This window comes from Artemia sp. Qi Xiang Cuo, chromosome 5, assembly GCF_049724085.1.
Source record: "Artemia sp. Qi Xiang Cuo chromosome 5, ASM4972408v1, whole genome shotgun sequence".
Taxonomy (NCBI): domain Eukaryota; kingdom Metazoa; phylum Arthropoda; class Branchiopoda; order Anostraca; family Artemiidae; genus Artemia; species Artemia sp. Qi Xiang Cuo.
This window is the reverse complement of record NC_142798.1, coordinates 33,572,388-33,595,445: the sequence shown is the minus strand read 5'-3', so window position 1 is coordinate 33,595,445 and position 23,058 is coordinate 33,572,388. Positions and strand designations below refer to the sequence as shown.

The following is a 23,058-nucleotide window of genomic DNA, read 5'->3' as shown; positions in this document are numbered from 1 at the left end:
GTTTCATACCTCCTCTAGTTGACCTGAAATGGAAAACTTGATACCATTTGAAAAAAAAATCTGTTTACTTTCTTTGATAGCCTGGATACACTTACGCTATTTTGACTTGGTTAAATATTAAGAGCATAAGTAGCCCCGAAAGTTTGGACGTAGCCCGAAAGTTTGGACATAATAATAGTCGTTCTTTGGATACTGCTCAGATGCCTTATTGGGAATTAGCATTAATACAGTGCATTTTGATTTAATCTTAAGGCAACATTTAGTTTTTAAACACAATGGGCAAATGCGAGGGGGGGGGGGTGGCAGGGGGATTAGTTGCCCTCCAATCACTTTCAACTATTAAAAAGGGCATCAGCACTTTCTATTTTCAATCGACTGGGCCCTTTTCGAAGTTCCAACGACAACTCCTTCGATACGAAGTGCCCTGGTCTAAACAACAGCAACAAAATAAAATAATAAATTATACTCACATCAATCTTTACTACAAAATGTCAAGCCTTCCAATCACTTTCGACTATTAAAAAGGGCACTAGGCCTTTCGATTTCCAATTGAATGAGCCCTTTTTGAGTTTCTACGACAACGCTTTCTATAAACACCTTATATGCCCCCAGGGCATAAATTACAACCCTTACCCTATGAGCTGCTAGGGTGGTTGTCATCCTCTAAGACCTAATTTCCAGAACTTTCAACTATGTTAAACAAAATGGCTATCTCGAAATTTTGATTGGATGTGTTTGGGGAAATGGTGAGCGTGAAAGGGCGTTATTCGCTCTCCAATCACTTTCAACTATTAATAAAGGCACAAGCCCTTTCAATTTTCAATCTAATGAGCCCTTTTGAAGTTTCTACGACAAGGCTTTCAATAAAAAACCTAATATGCCTCCAGGGCATAACATACAACCCTTGCCCTGAGGGCTGGGGGGGGGGGGGTGTCATCCTCAAAGACCTAATTTCCAGAACTTTCTACTACGTTGAACAAAATGGCTATCTGAAAATTTTGATTGGATGGATTTGGGGGGATGGTGGGCGTGAGAGAGGGGTTAGTTACCCTCCAATCACTTTTGGCTATTAAAAAGGGCACTAGCCCTCTCAATTTCCAATTGAATGAGCCCCTTTTGAAGTTTTTACGACAGCTCTATCTATAAACAACTTATATAGCCCCAGGGCATAACTTACAACGCTTGACGTAAATACATTCTTAGACCACACTGGCTACATGACAAATGAAACTCAGAGAGGAAAGAAACCCTTTTTGATTTCATTTTTCATTTTGTTAGTTTCTTTCCTCTCTGAGTTTCATTTAAAACCCTTGCCCTGAGGGTTGTGGGGGGGAGGCGTTTTCATACTTAAAGACCGAATTTCCAAAACATTCAACTACGTTGAATAAAATGGCTATCTAAAAATTTAGTTTTGATGTATTTGGGGAAAAAGTGGGCGTGAGAAGGGGGATAGTTGTCCTCAAATCTCTTTCGACTATTAAAAAGGGCACTAGCCCTTTGAATTTCCAATCCAATGAGCCCTATTTCAAGTTTCTACGACAAAGATTTCAATAAAAACCTTATATGCCCCCAGGGCATAACTTATAACTCTTGCCTTGAAGACTGTGGGGGGAGTGTCCTGGTCAAAGGTATAATTTCCTGAACTTTAAACTGCGTGGAACAAAATGGCTATCTCAAAATTTTGATTGAATATTTTTGGGGAAATGGTGGTTGTGGAAGGGGTGTTAGTTGCCTTTCAATCACTTTCGACTATTAAAAAGGGCACTAGCAATTTGAATTTCCAATCGAATCATCCCTTTTTGAAGTTTCTACGGCAACGCGGTCCATAAAAAACTTATATGACCCCAGGGCATAACGTACAACCCTTGCCCTGGGGGCTGTGTGTGGGGGTGTGTCATCCTCAAAGACCTAATTTCCAGAGCTTAAAACTACATTGAACAAACTACATTGGCTATCTCAAAATTTTTATTTGATGTGTTTGGCGAAAAGGTGGGCGGGAGAGGAGTGTAAATTGCCCTCCAATCACTTTCGACTATTAAAAAGGGACTAGCCCTTTGAATTTCCAATCGAATGAGCCTTTTTTGAAGTTTCTACTACAACACTTTCTAATGGCTATCTCAAAATTTTGATTGGATATGTTTCGGGAAATGGTGGGCGTGGAAGGGATGTTAGTTGCCTTCCAATCACTTTTGACTGTTAAAAAGGGCACAAGCCACTCCAATTTCCAACTGAATGAGCTCTTTTCAAAGTTTTTACGACAACTTCTTTGATACAAAGTGCCCTGGTCTAAAGGAAAAAATAATAAATACTATATTGTGCCAACATCGTCCTTATATGCCCCCAGGGCATAACTTAAAACCCTTGCCCTGAGGGTTGTGGGGTAGTGTCCTCCTCAAAAACATATTTTCTATCTGGAAATCGACTACGCTGAACAAAATGGCTATCTCAAAATTTTGATTGGATGTGTTTGGGGAAATGGTGGGCGTGGAAGGGGTGTTATTTGCCCACTTTCGACTATTAAAAAGGGCACAAGGCACTCAAATTTCCAATCGAATGAGCCCCTTTCGAAGTTTCTACGACAACTCCATCGATACGAACTTCCCTGGTCTAAGACCAAAAGAAAAAAAATAATACATTGTGCCAACATCGTTCTTTACTTAGGCAGCGCTATTGCGCTGTCTATGATACAGTGACCATAACAAAGAGTCAGTTTGCCTATCTTTTGGTGATAATGTCGATCTAGAACAGGATCACCCTACTTACCTTGGAGTAACGATTGGGAAAAAATTTACGCGCAACCCGAGCTTTGTTGAATGTTTTTTTTTTGCGAATAAGACTAGCAAAGCTTTCTTTGAAATTTAGATTTAGCCGCCGTATCCTTGCCTCCATTTACACTGCCTTTGTAGTCCCTCGTGGTCATTTGCTTGCTCTTTCGCCATTTTGGCCGCTTTTCTCGGATGATATTAGGAAGTGTTGTTATGAATATGCAAAATGCCAGCTTTGGCTGCCTCTTTGGACTAGTAACACCACTGCACTGTATCAGGCAGATTTGAAGTTACTAGCTGCCCGCTAGTTACTCTGTACGCTGTCCGCAGAAGAATGGAAACGTGTCAAAGGTGGCTAAAATTGAAAAGTACTTTTTGAAAAGCCTTTCGGTAGGCTAGTAATGTTGTTGGATGTATTGATTTGTGTTTTTTTGTTTTTCCTTTTCTTCTTTTTTTACTCCATCAGTTATCTAGTTTTGTGCACTATGATGGGTATTAAATTATACATACATACTAATTGTTCTTCTTCTTCTTCTATTTCACAGCAGGCGGGCTTTTCAGTTGATACTATTCAGCCCTTTTCTTTTTGCTTCACTCTGTGGGCTACAGAGCTACTGGCTTGGTTGTCTCTTATTTATTAGATATTCTGAGATATATTTCAGTAGTTCTTTCGACTCAAGGAGTTCAAATATAAGATAATAGATATCGATTTCTATGCTCTGTGTGTAGGTATAGTTGGCTAGGCTCTTGGCTGATAGTGAGATTTTGTGGTGTTTGAAGCACTTTGACAGTTTACAAAGCAAGGTATGCTGTGCAGACGTCAGCATATTACATTCGAATAGGCAGTGGTCAATTGTTTCGTTATACATATTACAATACCTGCAAAGAGGGGACAGGGGAACAGAACCACTTGAATTAGGAAACTGATAAGAGGATGTAAAAAAATTTAGTCCATTTCTTCCAGAACCAATTCTATGATAAATTTTAGAAAAATACTTATTGGGAAAGGGGGAAAGAATAGGATTATTCTTATTAAACATAATATCTGATACTCTCCATCGGTAAATATTTCTAATGGGGATTGGTCTCCCACTTGGCTGGTCAATATTTATAGCATTTTTTGCTATTTCATCAACCTGATGATTACCACTTATACCAGAGTGGCTAGGAATATACTGAAGATAAGTTCTTATGCCACTTGAAGCAAGATTATCTATAATACTAAGACAATGATAAGTGTCAATATCCAACTTACACTGAGGAGCTGAAGACAGCAACTCAAGGCTTGATAAAGAGTCAGAATAAACTATAATATTATTTGAATTATCAATCAATGGTTTATTTTCCACAAGGTGTTCTAATGCCATGATTATGGCATTTAACTCTGCAGATATTATAGATACATTATTATACAATCTCTCACCCATTGCAATTTTCAGGAGAGGAAGGAAAGCACCACTTGCTACCTTCTCATTCATTTTGGACCCATCAAAAAAGATTTGGATATAGTTTTTGTAAGTAATTGTATTAAGTTCAGCAAATTTTTTCTGGACAAATGCAATGGGGGTTAAATCTTTAGTCCACTTTGAGAAATCAGTATTTATCATGGGGATTGACCAATTCCATGGAGGGGATTGGGGGAAAGTAGGTGTGATAGACTTTGCAGGTACAGGGAACTTCTTCTGAATATTGGCATACTCATCTGCAATGCCTCTATACATGGCTGGATTTCATAACCAATTATGTAGGGTGTGTGAGCTATTTGATTCAATTTTTGTAAGATGTTTTATCAAGAGAAAGCTGCATCTCTCCCTTATTGTTGTTAATCCACTCTCCATAACCAGAAACTTGGTGCTTGTGGGTTTCCTAAGACCAAATATGAGACGTATTATATTTGTATTGTTTCAATTTTTTGCATCTGGGTCTTTGCACATGCACCATAGACGATGAGCCCATAGTCAATATAGGTATTATATGTGACTCATAAAACTGGAGTAAGGTTTTCTCCTTACAACCCCAGGGTGTGGAAAGAAGTCTTTATAATATCCTACCTGTTTTTTTTTAGCTTTTTTTTATTGTGTTTGAAATATGGAGGTGGAAGTTAAGTTTTTGGTCAAGCATGAGACCTAGTTAACTAATATGATTATCTTATGGAATAGTTGTTCCATTTAGATTTAGTCTTGAAATAACATGATTTCGCTTTTGGTGAAATTGGATTATTTTTGACTTGGTAGGTGCAATGGGTAACTCTGAATGGTGAGAGAATCTTTCAAATTGGAAAAGTGACTTTTGCAGCTTTGACTGTGCAATCTGATAGGTGTTGCCAGATGACCATAGTACCAGAACATCAGCATATTGTAGATTCGTGTGGGGGAGGTTCTTGTCCCAGAGATAGAGGGCAAAGAGGAACAAGCTCAGGACTGCACCCTGAGGAAGGACTCTGATTATTGTCTTTTCGGGCAAAGAGGCTGAACCTACACAAACAATGAAACTTTGCTATTCTATGAAAGATTTTATAAAAGATGCTAGCTTGGGGGGTAGTCCAAGGTTTGTAAGTTTATTTAAAAGGATTTAGTAGTTCACATTGTCATATGCCCCTTCAAAATCTAGGGAAGCTGCAAACAGGACATTATTTTTTGAGAATGATTCATTTGTTGCATTTGTTAACAATATGAAAGCATCTGTTGAGGAATGGTGCTCCCTGAAACCAGTTTGAGTGTGAGGGACCATATTATTTGTATTTGGAAATTCAATATTTCCTTCGTCTTCTTCTTCATATACTAAATGTCACTTCTAAGTTAATTATAGAGTCAGAATGTGGAAACGGCACCTCGCGCAAAAGACAACCTTTTGGAACATGAGTCCCATTTATTTTTCCTTTTTTTTTGTTCGAGCTTTCGGCGGGCGGCAGTGGACAACTGATAAGAGTTTAATGAAAGCTCGTTCAATTTTTTTTTCTTTACTTTTTATGGTAAAAAAAATTCCACTTCAAAGCTTCAAAAACCAATTTTAAGAGAATGAATAGAACACAAAGCGCTCTTTGGCTGATATTGTATATATGAACAGACAATACTTATTTGGCATTGCTATTATTCAAAGAATCTAGGTGTAAACTAAGTGAAAAGTGTTTCCCTCGTAAATAAATCAATTAGTCTATTGATAATTAGCCTACTATCTGTAGCCTACTATTTACCACGATCGTTCTTCTGAAATTTTACCCTTCTGTTAGGGCTACTCTATGGTCTAAACAATGCCCGACTATACTTACTAGTTTTACATAACCATGGGAATCTAGGAGAAGATTCTCTGGCTTCAAGTCTCTGTAAACGATTCCTCTTGCATGAAGATAGTCAAAAGCTTCAATAACACATGCAGCATAAAACTGTGCAGTACTTTCGTCAAAATGGGTTCGATCTCTCAAAATACTCCACACTTCGCCACCAAGACACGGCTCCATTAGCATGTATATGTACTTTCTGTCTTTAAATGTATTGTAGAGCCTGAAATAATAATTTTCTTCATGAATTTATTGGATGTGCAAGAAACAAAAATTGTACTTTCGCTCTTTCAAAATATTTATTTTGACAGTTTTGACTTAGTGATATGTTCATGTGAGTAAGCCCTCTCCCTTCTTCCCAACATTTTTGGTCTTTAGGAACAGAAGAAAAAACAAAGACAGACGGCAAAAATAAGAATGAAAAACAAAAAATTCGAAGAGCAAATTTATGGAGCAATAATGCAGCGTTTCTTAGAGTAGCAATTCAAAATCATTGCTTTTGAATCACATGTTTTGTCAGTTATGATTTATATTTTTAAATTTTACCCACTCGGCCTGGTATGTTTTCAGAGCAACAATTTATCTTTTTGTGTTATCAAGTTTTGACAGGGTAGACAAATTACATACCCAAAGTCTTATTCTTCACAAGGCTTTATTTTTTATTTATTTGGAATTTTTTTTATCAGCATAATTTGTATATTTTGCACTGAATGACTCACAACAATAATTTTCATCACAGAAGAGCATTTAGCAAAGTAAGCATATGATCTTTTAAGATTTTTATGTATGAAAGAGTATCAAGGTTCTTCACGTTGATAAAGACGGGGAGAAAGAAAGGGACATAGAAAGAGAGAAAAAGAGAAAGAGAGGGCAAAGAGAGAGTCAGAGACACAAGAAAGAGGGAGGGAGAGGAGTCTGACACCAGAATATTTGCCTCCGTATGTCTATGTCTGGCTTTGTGGCTAGTTATATGTTCCTTTTTGAATAGGTGGCTAGCACCCTTATGTTAAGTCAAAATCTTCTAGAATTCATATATAAATAAATATTTCCCGTGTTCACTTTTCGATATACGTTTATGAAACGTCAAATTTAAAAGCGAAATTAAGAAAGCGATTCTTGAAATTAATAATGTAATTCAAAATGACAATTCAGGGGTACGTGATTGTTATGAACTTCTTGTTCGGATGTAATAAACTCGACTTCAGAATAGAAACCTTGATTAGTCCAACTCGTCACTGTATGATGTAAAATAAGAAATCATTCCCAGTGATTTGTGCTTTCCCAGAATAAAGGCTGAAAAACACAAATTGATATGACTAGAGACTCAAACCTTGCACTTAAACCTTTTAGTTACCATGGTTTGGAAGGATACTTAGTATTTTTATGTCATACCATCCACTTAGAGCCGTTTTGGTCTGAATTAACATCAGGCGGTAGAAAAAAGCAGCACAATCAAGATAGGTTCCTTGAAATCACCCTCTTGGAGTTTACGGGGGGGGGGAATAAATAAACAGTGAGCCAAATATTCTTAAAGTCTGGTTAAACTAGGAATATAAGAAATCTTTTATTAGTAGAAGCTGATTTTGAACAACACCTCATAAAGTTCTTAAGGTGTGTGTTCCCTCTCAATCAAGTTTTTTTTTTGCAACAAGCCTGCAGCTGTAACTTCCACCAAAAGGGCAAGATGCTTGTATCATTGGATTTAATAGTCTTAGACCTATCCATTACAAAGACTTTTTTTGGGGTAGGATCGACTACCTTTTTTTCAACCAATTGTCAATGTATTTTCAATCCAAAAAATAATATGCACCGCCAAAGGCGTATACAGGATATTTTTTTCGGTGGGGAGGGGTTAAAAAAAACATTACAAAACGTATCAAAATTTGTTTATGTGCGTTTTTGTAACGTTTTTACGAACCAGACCAAAGTTTCATGGGGGCAGGGTTCAAACTCTGTGGTACACCCCTCCAGACACGGCCTTGTACATCGGAATTCAAAAATGTAATTCGGCGATGGATAGACTTGAATCTCAGGTATGGAATGGTATCAAAGTTGTCGTCTTACGTTGAACAATTACAACCGTAGGACTGCATACAAATAAAATACCAAAAACTTGCATAGGAAAAATAAGCCTTAAGCAAAACAAATTCAAACGTTTACTTTTGATCCAGTAAATTTTCTTATGCAATTTATATCTAATTAAATTCATAAATTATAAAATTAATTTATATCCTCATTGTAACTTAAAAATCAAAATAAGAAAAATTCGATCATTATGTATTCCATGTCTATCAATTTTGTGAGATAGGAGTTCTTGCGTAATAATAATATGTATCATAGGCATGAAATCGCAAATAAAATGCACAACAGTATAATCTACTGATTTGTTCCACTCTAGGCTAAAACTAAACTCCATGGCGAAACAAAAATCTATTCTCATTTAAAAGTGGAAAAAATTGTTGATTTAAATTTTCTAGTAGCCTACATTTAAATTTCTCACTGTAGAATTATAGAACTTAAGGCCACACACGTAGAGACCAGGGTTAACAAAGCAGCACTTCGGTATTCAAATAAGGAAAAAAGACATTGAAAATTAATTTCCTCGCTAATAAGATGATTATAAGCCTGCTCATATGCAATAATAAAATACAGGAATAATTTTTTGTGAACTGCAACAATTCTCTTTTATTGACAAATGAGTCCAATTTAAGCAACAGCAACAACCTATTGTTAAAAGATTTCGAAGATTTAATGAGCCGTATAAGTGGGTCATTAATATCTATTCGTGCAGACAGTAATGCCGTTGATAGAAAGACATTTGGTGGTGATTAGACAAATAACGCTATTTTGTCTAACATCAATGAAGCACTAACGTCAGGGCTTTATTTACAGATAGGAATAGTGGGTTATGGCCCAAGACGGCAAGTTTTGATGCGCGAGAATTTACGGGGAAAGGGCTGAAAAGAAAGGGAGGTTGAAACAAAAATTAAGGATTCATCCCCCCACTTTTTTAACTCTATAAAGTGATTAGTGCTAGACGGAAGCAATATTGGCTGTTGTTGGTTTGGTGTGGAATCACGAGATAAGCATGCAATGGTTTAATATCGTTTTTATATATTATTTTTATGGATTTTATCCTTAGGAACACAGTAAATGTGAGGGAGAGCAATATTTTGAATGAGGAGGGGTAGTTCTCCAGGATTTAGTCGGATTATACAGAGGATTTGAGTGCAGTAGGTAAAAGTTTTGGCAAAACAGGAGAACTTCAGAAGGTTCTGTTGGGCCTGGGGTGCAAGATTAGGTTTGAAAATAAAGATTAAGAGGACTTAATTGCTTGAATTACCAATAATGGGATGGATTATGTTAGACATTTAAACATTAACGGAGTGGAAAGTTTTCCTATCGCTGATTTTCTGAGGTAACAAGTGACAGTAGAAAGAACGTAATAGAACAGCAATTTTTCTGCACTTTTATATTCATTTTATGATTTTTAATTAAAAAATTTGAAACTTATGCAGATTACATTGAAAAAATGTATTTTTTTCAAAAGAAGTATTGAAAAAGAAGTATGAAAAAGAAGTATGTCAATTCACTTGAAAAACTGGAATGACATTTAGGGTGGGGGAACTTTTATGACTTCCTAACAGCCTCTCAGAAATTTTACGCAAAAAGTAACTTTTGTCATCTACGAGGTGTGTTTTTTAATTAATGTCCGTTTGAATATAAGTACGCAACGAAAGATTATTTCAAAAAAGTAAATTTATTTTCAAAAAGTGCATACTTTACTCATACTTTATTTTTCGACATAGTTAACAAGTTTCTTAAGCACTTATCATGCCTCTCAACTAATTTTAAAGTAAAGTCTTTATAAGAACTTGCCGCCGGCTCCAATAACCAAGAGTCCACTGCTGTTTTTGCGTCGTCATCATCTTTTATCGGTTGCCACTGACGTGGCAACCAGTTAAACTGGAGACGAACCATGGGTTTCGCGTATCACGCCCAAATCGAGGCAACAGAAGATGGAATGGAAACAGAAACACTATCCTGAAAATTTGAAGGCCGAACATCCTCTCTCCCAGCGCAAAATCATGGCGTCGGTGTTTGGGAACAGGCATAGTGTTTTTTTGGTCGACTTCATGCAACAGAGGAACCACTATCAATGCAGAAGCACACTGCCATACCCTCAGAAAGCTCGGCAGAGCGATAAATAAAAAAAAAATAAAAAAAAAAAAATTTGGCATGCTGAGAAAGGAATTTCTCCTTCTTCATGACAATGCAAGACCTCACACTGCTGGTCAGACCCGTAATTTGTTGGACAGTTTTGGCTGGGAAGTTTTAGATCACCCACAATACAGTCCTGGTCTTGGGCCGAGTGGTTACCATCCGTTTCTCCACCTCAAGCAACACCCAAGTGGCAAACGTTACAATGATGATGACGACGTAAAAACGGAAATGAATTCCTGGTTAGCTGAACAGGCGGAAATTTTTTATATAGGGGTTACTTTAAAATTAGTTGAGAGGTATGATAAGTGTTATAACAAACTTGACAACAATGCTGTTAAATAGAGTAAAGTATGTCATTTTGGAAAATCAATTTACTTTTTTAAAATAATCATTCGTTATGTACTTATGATCAAATGGACCTTAATTAAAAAAACACGCCTCGTATAATCCATCAAATACAAAATGACCGGAATAAATAATAGCGTTTTGTCTTTGCTTTGCTTTCCAAACTAAAATTTGGCTGTTTACTTAAACCCCGCGTCTGAGAGTGTGGTTCGTCTTTTTAAAACGTAAGTGGAAATGTAAATATATAACGTAAATTTGACACAGCCAGCACACACTTGCAGTTCGGTAATTTCCGTTCATTTTAAGTTTTAATATTGCTCTCCTAAATATTGTCAACTAAAGATCAGTGGTTTCAAATTTATATTTACAAAAGATAGTTTAGTTCTCAAAATCAGAAACAATAGGCAGCGCAATAATACTGGCTGAGTATCGAGCGATATGGCTTTGATGTATTACTTTGAATTTGTTTTTACCAGGTCACTTCGTATGAGATGAGTTATCGTAGAAACTTCGCAGGGAAGGGGGGCATTTGATTAAAAATTGAAGGTTCTAATGTCATTTCTAAGTTCAAAAGTGATTGGAAGGCAACCAAGCTCCACTCGTCCTTTTTATACGTTCCTCCCCGACATCAACGGTGTTAAAATTTCATGATAGCCATTTTGCCTCAAATAGTCAAAATGCCCAATGAATATGGGTTCAGGGATGACAGGATTACCCACATCAACTGGGATTAAGCTTAGATTCCGCAATTCGTCCATTGTTTACATACATGATTTACTATTGGAAAAGAGAGGAATGTTTGATCCTGGGTGACTTCTTTTTAAGTAATTACAGAAAAAAGACAACATGATGAAGTGGAATACCTAGATACCTTTAGGAAACAGCATACAAGCTACTATAGACCAGATATAGAACTTACTTGTCGCGAAAATTCCACAAAAACGAGTGATTCTTTTGCCTTGAAATAGTTCTAAAGCAGTCTTTATGAAACACAATTTTGCTTTTATTTAAATTACAACACACGCAATAAATAACGCAAAACCAAAACGAAAGAAAACTAAACAAAAGTCACATTTATGAACGAAAATCAGCTACTTAAGTCCTGTTGCATAAGGACCACAATTATACAACACATATACAGCATTTTACCTTGATACCTACTTATCAACACGAACATATAACCTATGTGATCGAAAATATGTACCAATACTTACTTACTTACTTATACTTGTTTCACGTTCAAGCCGCATCCAGGCTCCATAATTTCAAACCAGTGACGATACCAGCGTCACCTAAATTTTCGGAAACCCCCAATAGGCTCTAGGTCAGTCTTAACTGTCGCGAGCCATTTGTTTTTTTGTCCTCCAGGTTTGTTCTTCCATGCCGGTAGTGAAAGGCGCTTGAGGCACTTTTTGACAACATAGTCTTCTGTTCTCTGCATGGTGTGGCCAACCTACCTCAGGCGCATTAGTTTTATGAAGTCAGGGACAAATGGGGAATACCCACCTCTTCTCCTGACCTCTTCGTTCGAGACTCTGTCTGAGAGGCGAATGCCTAGTATATATCGCAGGCATTTGTAATGAAAAGCGTCCAAGTATGACGCTTCCGCTGCTTTCAGTGACCAAGTTTCAAACCCACAGAGGAGAACAGAGAGTACCCTGGCATCGTAAACTCAGAGCTCTGTGCGTGGAGAGATTTCGCTACGCTTCCAAAGCGAGTAGGCTAATTTAGCTGAAGAAAGACACTCCATGCTGAGGATATGCGATTCCGGACCTTCTCTGATGATTCCCCGATTGCAATTATCATTGAGCCAAGGAATTTGAACAACTGAACGTCCTTGATTTGACTACCATTTAAGATCACAGGGGTATCATTCATCCCAGCTGCCCGCATAGTTTTCATCTTCAGTAGACTTATTTTGAGGTCAGTCAAGAGTGCTCTGCTTGCTACTTTATTAATCATGGCCTGGGAATCTGTAACAGACTCAGCAAGTATGCCCACATCATCAGCGTAATCAATATTCGTGACAGAGAAGGATAGGCTTGCTTCCACACCTTTATACTTGTCAAGAGCCACGAGAATCCAATCAATGACGACGCATCCTTGACCCACGACCTCCTCAATCAGGACCAGATCCGAAAGCTCACTATCAACTCTAATTTGGGCTTTGGTACCATTGCAGTATGCCTTCAACAGTCTGATGATCATCTCAGGGACTCCGTCCTCTCTCATTGCGATCCATATGACGTCGCGCTGAACTGAGTCAAAGGCCGTGATGAAATCGATGAAGATTTGTCTCTTGTTGGAGTTTGGAGCGATGCTCTAGGACCTGTCGTAAGCTAAAGATCTGATCACAGCATCCCATGCCTGGTCTAAATCCTGCTTGGTTGAGTCGCGTTCGGGAGTTTCTAATGCCTCGGAATCTAATTAAAAGTATAATTGTCAACGTTTCTGCAGCAATCGGGATGAGGGATATGCCTAGGTAGTTTTTAAATTCCATTCGGTCATCTTTTTTGAAGATAGGGGCAATCATCGATGTCTTCTACTCATCGGGGATGTATTCATTGTTCCATTCTTCCGTAACAAGTTCATGGAGCTTATCTGCGGCTAACTCAGGCAGAGCTTTCAGCAGCTCAGCAGGGATGCCAGCTATTCCAGGACTTTTGTGGTTTATTAGCATTTTGATTGCCTGGACTACTTCCTCTCTAGTAGGTGGGTCCGTTACACATTTTCATAAGAATTATTTCTGACGGGTTGGACGAGGCTATGGGATATTAGTTTCCACTGCTAGTAATTCCCGGTCTCGGCAATTCTTGTATCATTTCGTGAGGTGGATTTTTCCATCTCAACGGCCATATTTGACCAGTAGGCCTTTCTGTCGGCTCCAGCAAATTTATGACAGCTATTTATAATAATAATAACAATAATACTACTTTTATTTTTGCCTCCTCATAAAAAAAAAAAATAGAAAAGCAGAGTGATACAAAAAAAAAGAAAAAGGAAAAACAAGAACACTCAGCATCAAAGAACAAAATTAAGTAGTAACTGCTTCATTCACATTCTTATATCAGATTTAGAGGCAAAAACTCGATCATTGCTTTAACTGCCTTTTTTTCAGCACTTGTTTCAGTAGACGGCACAACGACACATGGGTCTACCATGTTTTGAGATCTTAGAACAAATGTGTTTCTCTCGTAGAGTGAATATCGAAGCAAAAACTTAAGGTATTTAAAGTATACAGACCGGAGTTTTAGTCTGTCAGTTTGCGTGAACCTGTCTCATAACGGCGAGGCATGAAGCAAGTGAGGGAGAGCGACCTCTGCGTAAAGCTTTGCAAGAATCTTCCTGTTCAAGCTAAATTTCAGAGAGACAAGCTTCCCGTAACTTGATCGAATACTCTTAGTAATTTTCTCGATTATTAGTAAACGAGAACTTCTGACTTCATAACCGTACGTTATTCCCAGGTACTTCATGGAGCGGACTTTTTGCTAGTTATCTCCTTCTTCTTTGCAGAGAGTTTTAGCGACATCCATTTTTTGGGTTTTCGTTTAACAACTCCGAGGATGTTTATTACGGTTTCCTTCACGTGTACTTTGAACTTGCTCCATTTTCTCTCTATCTTGGAAGTGGGGCATCCTAATTAGTTGGAATCCTCATCAATACCTTCAGCGTCGTCTTTTAGGGTGGTGAAGCGGTTGGAAAGTTCAAGGACAAAGGATTCTCGGTATTCATCTATTTTCAATTTAGATACATCTATCTTCTGACTTAGCATGGATGCCCTCTTCGTACTGATTCTGAATCTTAGCCTGGTGTTTAGCGAGAAGTGGTCGGATCCATTTTTTGATCCTGTGTCACTACCTCTGAGCACCCTTGAGTCTAGCATTATGGTCTTCCACCTTCGAGATATAAGCAGGTAATCAATTTGAGCTTTCACTGTTCCATCGCGGGATTCTCAGGTATATGTGTGGCATGGTTTGTCTCTAAACCATGTATTAGCCACAGCAAGATCGTTCTGCATTGCGTACAGAAGTAGTCTGTTTCTATTAGAGCACCTTTCACCGAGGCCATGATTGCCAATAACCTGTTCAGAGTCATTCAGCTTGCCACCGATCCTTGCATTAAAATCGCCTCCAATCACGAGTATGTCATTTCGGTGGATCCTGTCAATGACCATCTGAATTTCACTGTAAAACTGATCTTCTAGGCGTTAGGGCACATCTCTGGTTGGAGCGTATACGCTAAGGACGGTCATTTTGTTATTTTGGCCTTTAAATATCGCCCTTACAATCCTGCTAGATACTGCCTCATATTCGAGGAGCTCAGTCGCCTCTTTTGGGGACAATATGAGACCTACTCCTGCTAAACCAGAGCCATCCGTTGGTCCTGAGCTGTAAAATATGACCTTCTTCCCAGACGGTGCTTCTAGGAAAGAGATGTCACGTCCATTCAGCCTCGTCTCAGAGACACGCAAGATGTCAAGATCATAAATATGAAATGCTTCAGCTATAAAAGCTTGTGTCAGGGGGCATTTTATCGAGCATAGGTTCCAGAAGCCAGAATTTAGGCCTTGTCTTCTTGATAGGATAGTTGCTAGCCCACTTTTCGACAAGGGTGCAAGTCTCGTCGCATCGCATAAAACCGGGGATGCCGTAGCCAAAATTTTACTCTTTATGTCGTTCATCATCTTTGCTGGACGTTTCTTGGGGATAAAATTCACAACAAGGTCCCCAGTCTTGCGGTAACCCGTGACGCGTTAGCCACCACCTTGCTTGGCGTGAAGCTCAGTGATGTTTACACCCTTTCACCACTTTGAGGTGCGCTAACGGATTTCCTATGCTCCCTAGGGGTGGAGGGTCGAGCCTTATTACCTGGAGCTCCACCACCGCCGTGGAAATTTACAGGCTTAGCTAGCCCCTTGCTCCCACCTAGAATCAGCAATAGGCTTCAATAAGCTTTGTGGCAAGCGGCTATTTTTTCAGGGAGCCGGTGTCCCCCCTCCCATGGAAAGTTTTCTCACATACAAAATTGAAAAGTCACAGAAAAAGTACAAAATAGGCACCTCAAACAGGCACACGCCCATGGAGGGGGGAAGGGGGGCTAAAGGGGCTGTAGCCCCCTCTCAAGAAAAAATTACATTCTGTTTTTAAATCTTATTTAATGTACTCAGTTTTACCATTTATTCCTTAGTCCCAACTCAAAACTTGCATTCAAAGAGCTAAAATAAAATTACCAAAAGCACAAATTTCCGGATTTTAGGAAAGGAAATGATGCATAGCAAATTTTGGCTGAAATATCTGGAGATCCAAATAAGAAGCAGGAATGTGGATTAGATCAACCTGTCGAGCGTATTTCTTTTAATAGGGCGAGTTCTAAATACCCCTTTGTCAAATATTGCTACATAACATCTTCTGAATTGTCACAACCAAATTGTACCCCTGGTGTATATTTTGATTCGGGACTTTTATTTTTTTTTTTAATTCAAGTTTCAACGGAAATAAACTGTCTTGTTTTTATGACTACATATGACAATTACCGAAGTTGTCCCAATGATGTTCAATTCTTATGTGCTATTAAACTGAAAGTCATCCAAAAAGTGTCATTAGGTCATTAAGATCTATAAATTGGGTAGGTACATATATGATAATAAAGGCGACATGAAGGTGACATAATTTTAATGGAAGGATCGCTAACAAAAAGAGAAGAGGTGCAAAATTAATATTATTTTACACAACATGAAATAGCAATCTGTCACGTGCAAAAATGAACCCAACCCCTCGCACTTAAATTTTGACTTTGAATACAAATCCAAATAATTTTAGAAGATGACTTAGCTTTGCGTGTAGAGACCATTAGCAATTTTGCACCAATATTTTTAACGTAAACGTTTCCCATGAGGAAATTGTATTGATTGCTTTTGAAATAATGAGTATGGAGGAGCAAACAAATATTGAATGCCTAAATATACAGGGATTATCTCAAAATATCAACAAAAACTGCAATTCCAAAAAGAGCATTAACAGATAGCAAAGAGCAACCAGAAATAGAAGACATGAGATAAACAAACTTATAAACCCCTAAAGGGAGAGGTCGGCTGTTTCATGTCAAGGAGTTAATTCCATTTCCGAACCCACAGGCAAACTCTACGCAGGGCTTCCAACAAAGAGAAAAAGAATGATAACAGTCTTTTACTTTCGTGTAAGTTACGTAGTTCCTCGATTCTGGAGGGAGAAATAGCCCCACATTTTTAAAAGCGGGTTTACTAATACTTTGGGGTACTAATGCTGAGCGAAAAATCTAAAGTGACAAGAAAATATCATTGCTGGAGAGAAAAATAACTCCGCCTTTTTAACACCTGATTCGTTCTTTTGTGATTAAAATTAAACCAGTAAAACGAACGAAAAGATGTGTTACAATATTTTGTACACATACACTCTCTCTTTCACTGTGATTCAAACCTCATTCTTTACTTTTGGAAAAATGAAAAGGGATCCGACTCGGGGAGCATAGTGCAATTTGTTTTTCATTCGCAAACTTTCCGTAGAAAATGAGGCAACAAGTCTTCAAATATTTGCTTCTTCCAACATAGAAAAAAAATTAAAGTATCTGTAGGAGAACATAGGTCTCTACAATCAAAGCTAATCTGGATACCCTTGAGGACTTCCTGAAATATGGCCTACGTTGGTACGAGTGGCTAAACCCGGTGGAATCCGATGCAGCTAACCATTACAGGTGGCACTGGCCTCGCCAGCAGCAATTGGGCGCCACGACAGACATGGAGAGGCTTGGATCATAAAACAAGTAAACGTAAGTATTGAGACCCAGGCGTGACATAATGGCAAAAAATTAACCACCGATCTGACTGATAAATATGATGCCTTGTAAGTATTTGCTGGACCAGTCTGTTTGTTTTTCATTCTTTTTTTAATACTGTATACACTAAACATGATCGCGAAGGAAAAATTTAAACGTCAATCACATGGATCTGAAAATAAACAGTCAGCGGACCTTGAGCCAAAATCAGACAAATTTAAAGTATTAGTGACTTGACACCAAGATCAATTTACTTAGATAGCTATAGAAAAAGGACAATCCCTTCGCCATCATCATTTCAATACAAATCGTTTTAGAAAGTGGCAGATCTTAAAGACAATTTCAGAGTAATGATTCTCAAATCGTAATCATGTATTAATATGCCGTATGCTGGGCCATATACAGGATTTTGTTACGGAGAGAGGGGCACAAAAAATCTTCCTGTTGACTTAGCCTAACGGTCAACCGTGAAGACCTTTATGCAATACAAGTTTTATTTTAGAACTAAAGCCATCTTCTCCAACAAATACTGCGTCGTCCGGGACTGTATACAATTAATGTTTAAAAAGTGTCAAAAGGACTTTCACAGGTCTTAAGAAAATTTTATGCGGAAATGAGTATCCCCTCAACCTTTCTTGGCAATTTCCTTGATAACATCTAGGAACAAAAGAACCTGGACCTTACTTGCTACGCGATACTGGTGAAATCAGTTTTCATTTTCTAGAAATCATCAGTTTGAAAGAATGATGCATCCTCCTAATTCCGCTTAAACACCTGTTACTTAGAAAAAAATTCTTTTTCTCTTTTCTTCGAATTTTTTTCCGGTTCATGCCTGCAAGCTAAGGTAACGACAAGTTCCTCGTTAGCAGACTAATCTTATTTTTATTCTCAATAAACAAAAGTGAAAATCCGTTTGTTTTAGTTTTGGGAGCTTACAGTTACCCCACGGGTAAATGACTCCAGCTCCCACATAAATCTATCGTTTAAAAAGACTAAAAATGTGACCGAGCATTTTTTTAGACCCTTTGAATGAAAAAGTATGCTTGAGTTGATCTTCTCACAGTACTTAGTTGGAAGCCTTTTTAAAGATTCTCTAGTCTCCTAAACAAGAGCTTGATCATAATATACGTCTCTTTTAAACCGTCAAAAACACTTTGATTACCTCTCGTTCTTTTATGGACATAAAGAAGAGAGTATAAACATGTTTATGAAATAAATCCATTCTGGCGACTTTCACGCTAGGGTTCTACTAGCTGCAGAGATGCCTTTGAGCCCAGAAAGAAAGGAGTTATATCCAAATTATTTGTAGAAATGAGTAAGACGGTGAAAATTATTCGCCCAGTCGGTGTTTATCCACTGGCTGTATAGGGTGCTCAGGATAAAAGAGGCCCGGTGTAAATACAGAAGTGAATGTGCTTAGAGGAAATTAAACTACTAATATGTTGTATAATTTTCATTCAAAACGGGAAATACTGAATATTATGAATAACAACACTGAATATTCAATAGCTTCGGAGGTATTTGAAGGTGCTCACCATGAACATGCATACATGTTTTCCTACAAGTATTGCTAGTTTATTTGGCAGCGTTGCCATATCGAGTTATTTCCAGCCAGAAAGGCTTATTTGATGGTGATTGGCGGGAAATTTTTAAATTTACCAGCGGGCTTAAATCTAGTCTTATTTTATTGTGGTTTCGCTTACTTTTTGGCGTGAACTGCTTTTTCAGAAAAAAGATATTATTTTCAAAATAAGGAAATATTATTTTCCTCATTTTAATCAATAATTTGCACAGCTGTAATCTCTGTGTGTATGAAAGACTGGAAAGGACGAATAAAAGGCTATGAAAAAAAAGAGGACTTGTTTTAGATTTACTCTTATAGCCTTTAGTACCTTATCTCGGAAATTCTCAGTTTCTCATTAAACCTGAGATTGTTTACTGTTATTAAAATCACCAATCTAGTTTAGTACAATTTTACTTTAGGGAGCGAACGGATATAAGAAGGGGGGGGGGGGACAAATGTCAGCTAGATGTTGGCTTGAGGCTCGGTTAGTCGAGCTACTGTTCGGCCCAAGTTCAACTCTTTATAGTATTAAAGAGAGCGAATATATACAAGAGTAGCACTTTTGGTTTGGGGAAAGACAAATACTTTTATAACCGATTGTCCACAAAAGGTTATGTTTTGAGCTAAGCTAAACTGAAATATGTTTACTTAGAAAAACCAGACTTTTATTAATTTTTTTGTAAACTACAATAACGTTATATCAAGAATAATACTCATGTTTCTTTTAAAAGTTACTTGTAAATTTCTAGAGTAGAGAAGTTGTCAGACAAAATTAAGGGCGTAAAAAGGACTCACCTGAGGCCTGCTACCCTTAATTCCTGACCCAGAACTGCCCTTCATCACTCTTATTCGTGTTTTTTTATAATTATTCTCTGTTATATATTGTTTAAATGTGTTTTGAAATCTTATTTTGATCCGTTGTATAAGACTTTTGCAATATTGGTAAATTTTATCTTTTAAGGGTTGGACGCAGTTTTTTTCGGCATCGATTTGCAAAATCGGCACCAAATTACATAGAAAATGGCAGCGATTTGAACATGCAAAAATTTTCTAATTTTCGGTGGCAATTTACAAAAACGGCACCGGAATTTATCGTGATCATAAAAAAAAGTTCTTTCTGATGTGTTTTAATCCTCAGTCGTTTCATTATCTGCGGAGGGAAAATCAAAAGAACTAAATTTAGACCAATCATGCAACTATGACAAACTGCATCACCAGAACACCATGGGTTCGTGATGTTTAGTTTTGAAAATCTCGCACAAAGGGATCTTTACCACCCTCCCCAAGCGTCATACGTAAATGAGATTGTATCAAGGCTTACGATTGTTTCCAATTTTGAGATTATATAGAGGTCAAGGGCGCATCTAGGATTTTTTTCGTGGGGTTGGGACAAAATAAAACTTAAAAAAACATAAAAAAATTGTTTACGCTCATTTTTGTTTCGGGGGGGGGGGGTCAAACCGGGTTACTCCACCACCACCCCCTGGATAAATCCTTGATAAAGGATTTATAAAACTGATAAATATTATTTTGAACATCTTTGGTTTGGAAAGCCTTGAAATTTTTTGATCTTTGAATTTCTTAGGTCAGTGGATTTTTTATGGTTGGAAGGGCTGCTTAGAAAATTTCATTTACATTGCACAGCCACTTCCTTTGATTTCCCAAAGAAAGTGGGTTCCAGGAGCAGTTTTTTACACTAGGCTACTATATAATTATCCACTAGAAATTTTCCATTTTGGAATAAGGAATATCTAGAAATAGTAAGGTAATTAGGAAATTACTTAGTCCTAAGGTATACAATAGTTTTCCAAACCATCTCTCCTCAATATTTCAAAGAAAGTAGCTGAACTGTGCAAATGAAACTTTAAAGAATCAACCGAAATGTCAATCTATGAAATGCTCTGAAAATTTCACTCATAATTAATATTAATATCCGGATGGTGTATGTCTACCAATCTAGCAAAAGTGATTCTTTACTCTACTATGTAACTACCTACTAAAGTATTGAAACAACACACCCGCACTGACATATAAAAAACATATAATACAAAAAATTATTAAGATCTAGTGATATTTCTCGGGAAGGCGTCATAACATCTAACCATCAGAACACAGTTTATAGAATTAGCAGTATGATCATACCCTATCTCACCCATTATAAAAACCCGGATCAAGGTACGAGTGCTCCAGAGAACGTTTTTGCAGATATAAACATAAGCGGCATTAGATCTTTTCACGGGTAGACAAGACAGATTTCTCTTGGACACGAAACAAGTGGAAACCTGCTATTACGAATAATGCACTTTGTAACCATTTCTCATTGATTGACGGAAACAGACTAACCCGCTAATGTAGAAATAAGTGGGAGGAGCTTTTTGTTCGTACCGAGAATGAAGACCAGAAATGATCTGCGATAAACTTACTGGATAATTCTATAAACTGTGCATCAGAAGCACTAACGTCAGGACAAAATCCGTCATATCATCGACAAAAAAAAAATCCGTCAGAACCACTAACCGTCATAACATCTAAAATTTTAAAACTTTAGTTTTTTGGGGTTTAGGGGGGATAAGGTACCTAGGTTAGGTTACGTATTTAATATATGCTATGCTTTACCCCCACCCCCCTGATGTGCAAATATACAGTCGAAATTTGTTTCCAAACTATTATATGCTTATTACTATTATATAAACTTATAATTTTTTTTAGATGGTATGATGTTTAGTGGTTCTGACGGATTTTCATTTTAGATGTTATGACGTTTAGTGCTTGTGACGGTTAGTCGAAATAATAGCAGCCCATTTTTCTCACCGGGTGGCAACCCTGCTCAAGCAGTGGCAAAATTAGCCGTTTTATGCAGAGGAGCTTGAAAACATGACGATCTTTCCACAAGAAGGAAAATAAGGATTGACCTCTCTCTGACTATGCTGCGTACCATGGCTCAGGTCGAGGTCAAGATTAACCACTTTAAAATGCACGAAAGGAGATTTCCCGCCATCAGTCCTCTAGCAAGTCTCTGAATACCGATGGGTTGTGACATTTCATTCTATTAAATAAATTTCAAATGAGTTTGGTCATGTTGAAACATTCTCACCAAATGTGTCCAGTCAGCTGTCAATCTTGTTTCATAGTCCCGAGATTAAAAGTTAGGGAGGTTGAAAAGAGAGCAGCTTATCGGAATAAATAGCTTGCTTCATTTCACTGCGTAAGTCATCTCTCGGCTGTGTTAATTGTCATTTTCCTAGGGAAGGGGACAATACTGGTGGAACACATTTTATATAAACATTTGAATAAGTCGGCGGTAAGAAATTCTACCGCCGACGTTCCTGTATGTGTTCTTTTTGTATTTGGTTTATTAATATAGAATTCTAAACATAAATGGGCTTAAAATAGGTGAAACAATTTTAAATATTATAACAATACCCCAATATCATCCACACAATTACCTTGTAATGACATTCCAAACTAATGTAAATGAAAATAGCACAATCCAGGGGAATCTCGTTATATCATATATATGATATATGTATGGATATCATATATATTATATATACGATATTCTCCCGGATGTTTCACGAGAAACTTAGCAATCAGTAATAATATTTTAGAGACTACAAACCCGACAAAACGGAATGAACAGTTAGCCGTCAGCCAAACTGTCAAAGAAGTTTAAAGATTTATTAAACTCAGTTCAAATGGGGCAAGTCGAATAAACGAGTAATGTAAATCTAAACCTATTTATATACCGAGAACCTTTCCGATACCGTTCAATTGCCCTGTAATTACCCTTTGAATTAATTGGGCTCAAAATAGCACATATAGGAGGAATTCTATAAGATCTTATATCACAATAGTAATAGATTCACTAGAACGTTTTAACGAAAAATGAGCAATTAGAAAAAAAAGTTATAGACTAAAAACTGCAAAAAAGGAATTACAAAGTTAGCCGTCAGCCAAACTGTCAAGAAAAATTTAGCACTATATAAAACTCCATTTGAATAGACACCGTCTAAAAACGAGCAATCAGAGATTAAACATGTAAAAAAAAGACATTGAAACATGTCTAAAAATGA

The 23,058-nt window shown here is 37.4% G+C and overlaps 1 protein-coding gene across 5 annotated transcripts in view; it reads right to left on the bottom strand.

The window, feature by feature from the left end:
- Positions 1–23,058, bottom strand: part of Pkg21D (Protein kinase, cGMP-dependent at 21D) — a 263,107-nt gene that overhangs the window by 36,917 nt on the left and 203,132 nt on the right. For all 5 annotated transcript variants that reach the window (XM_089089512.1, XM_089089514.1, XM_089089515.1 and 2 more), the window contains exon 11: positions 6,034–6,265. In XM_089089512.1, coding sequence (XP_088945638.1) covers positions 6,034–6,265 — 232 coding nt within the window. The remainder of the gene's footprint in view (positions 1–6,033; positions 6,266–23,058) is intronic.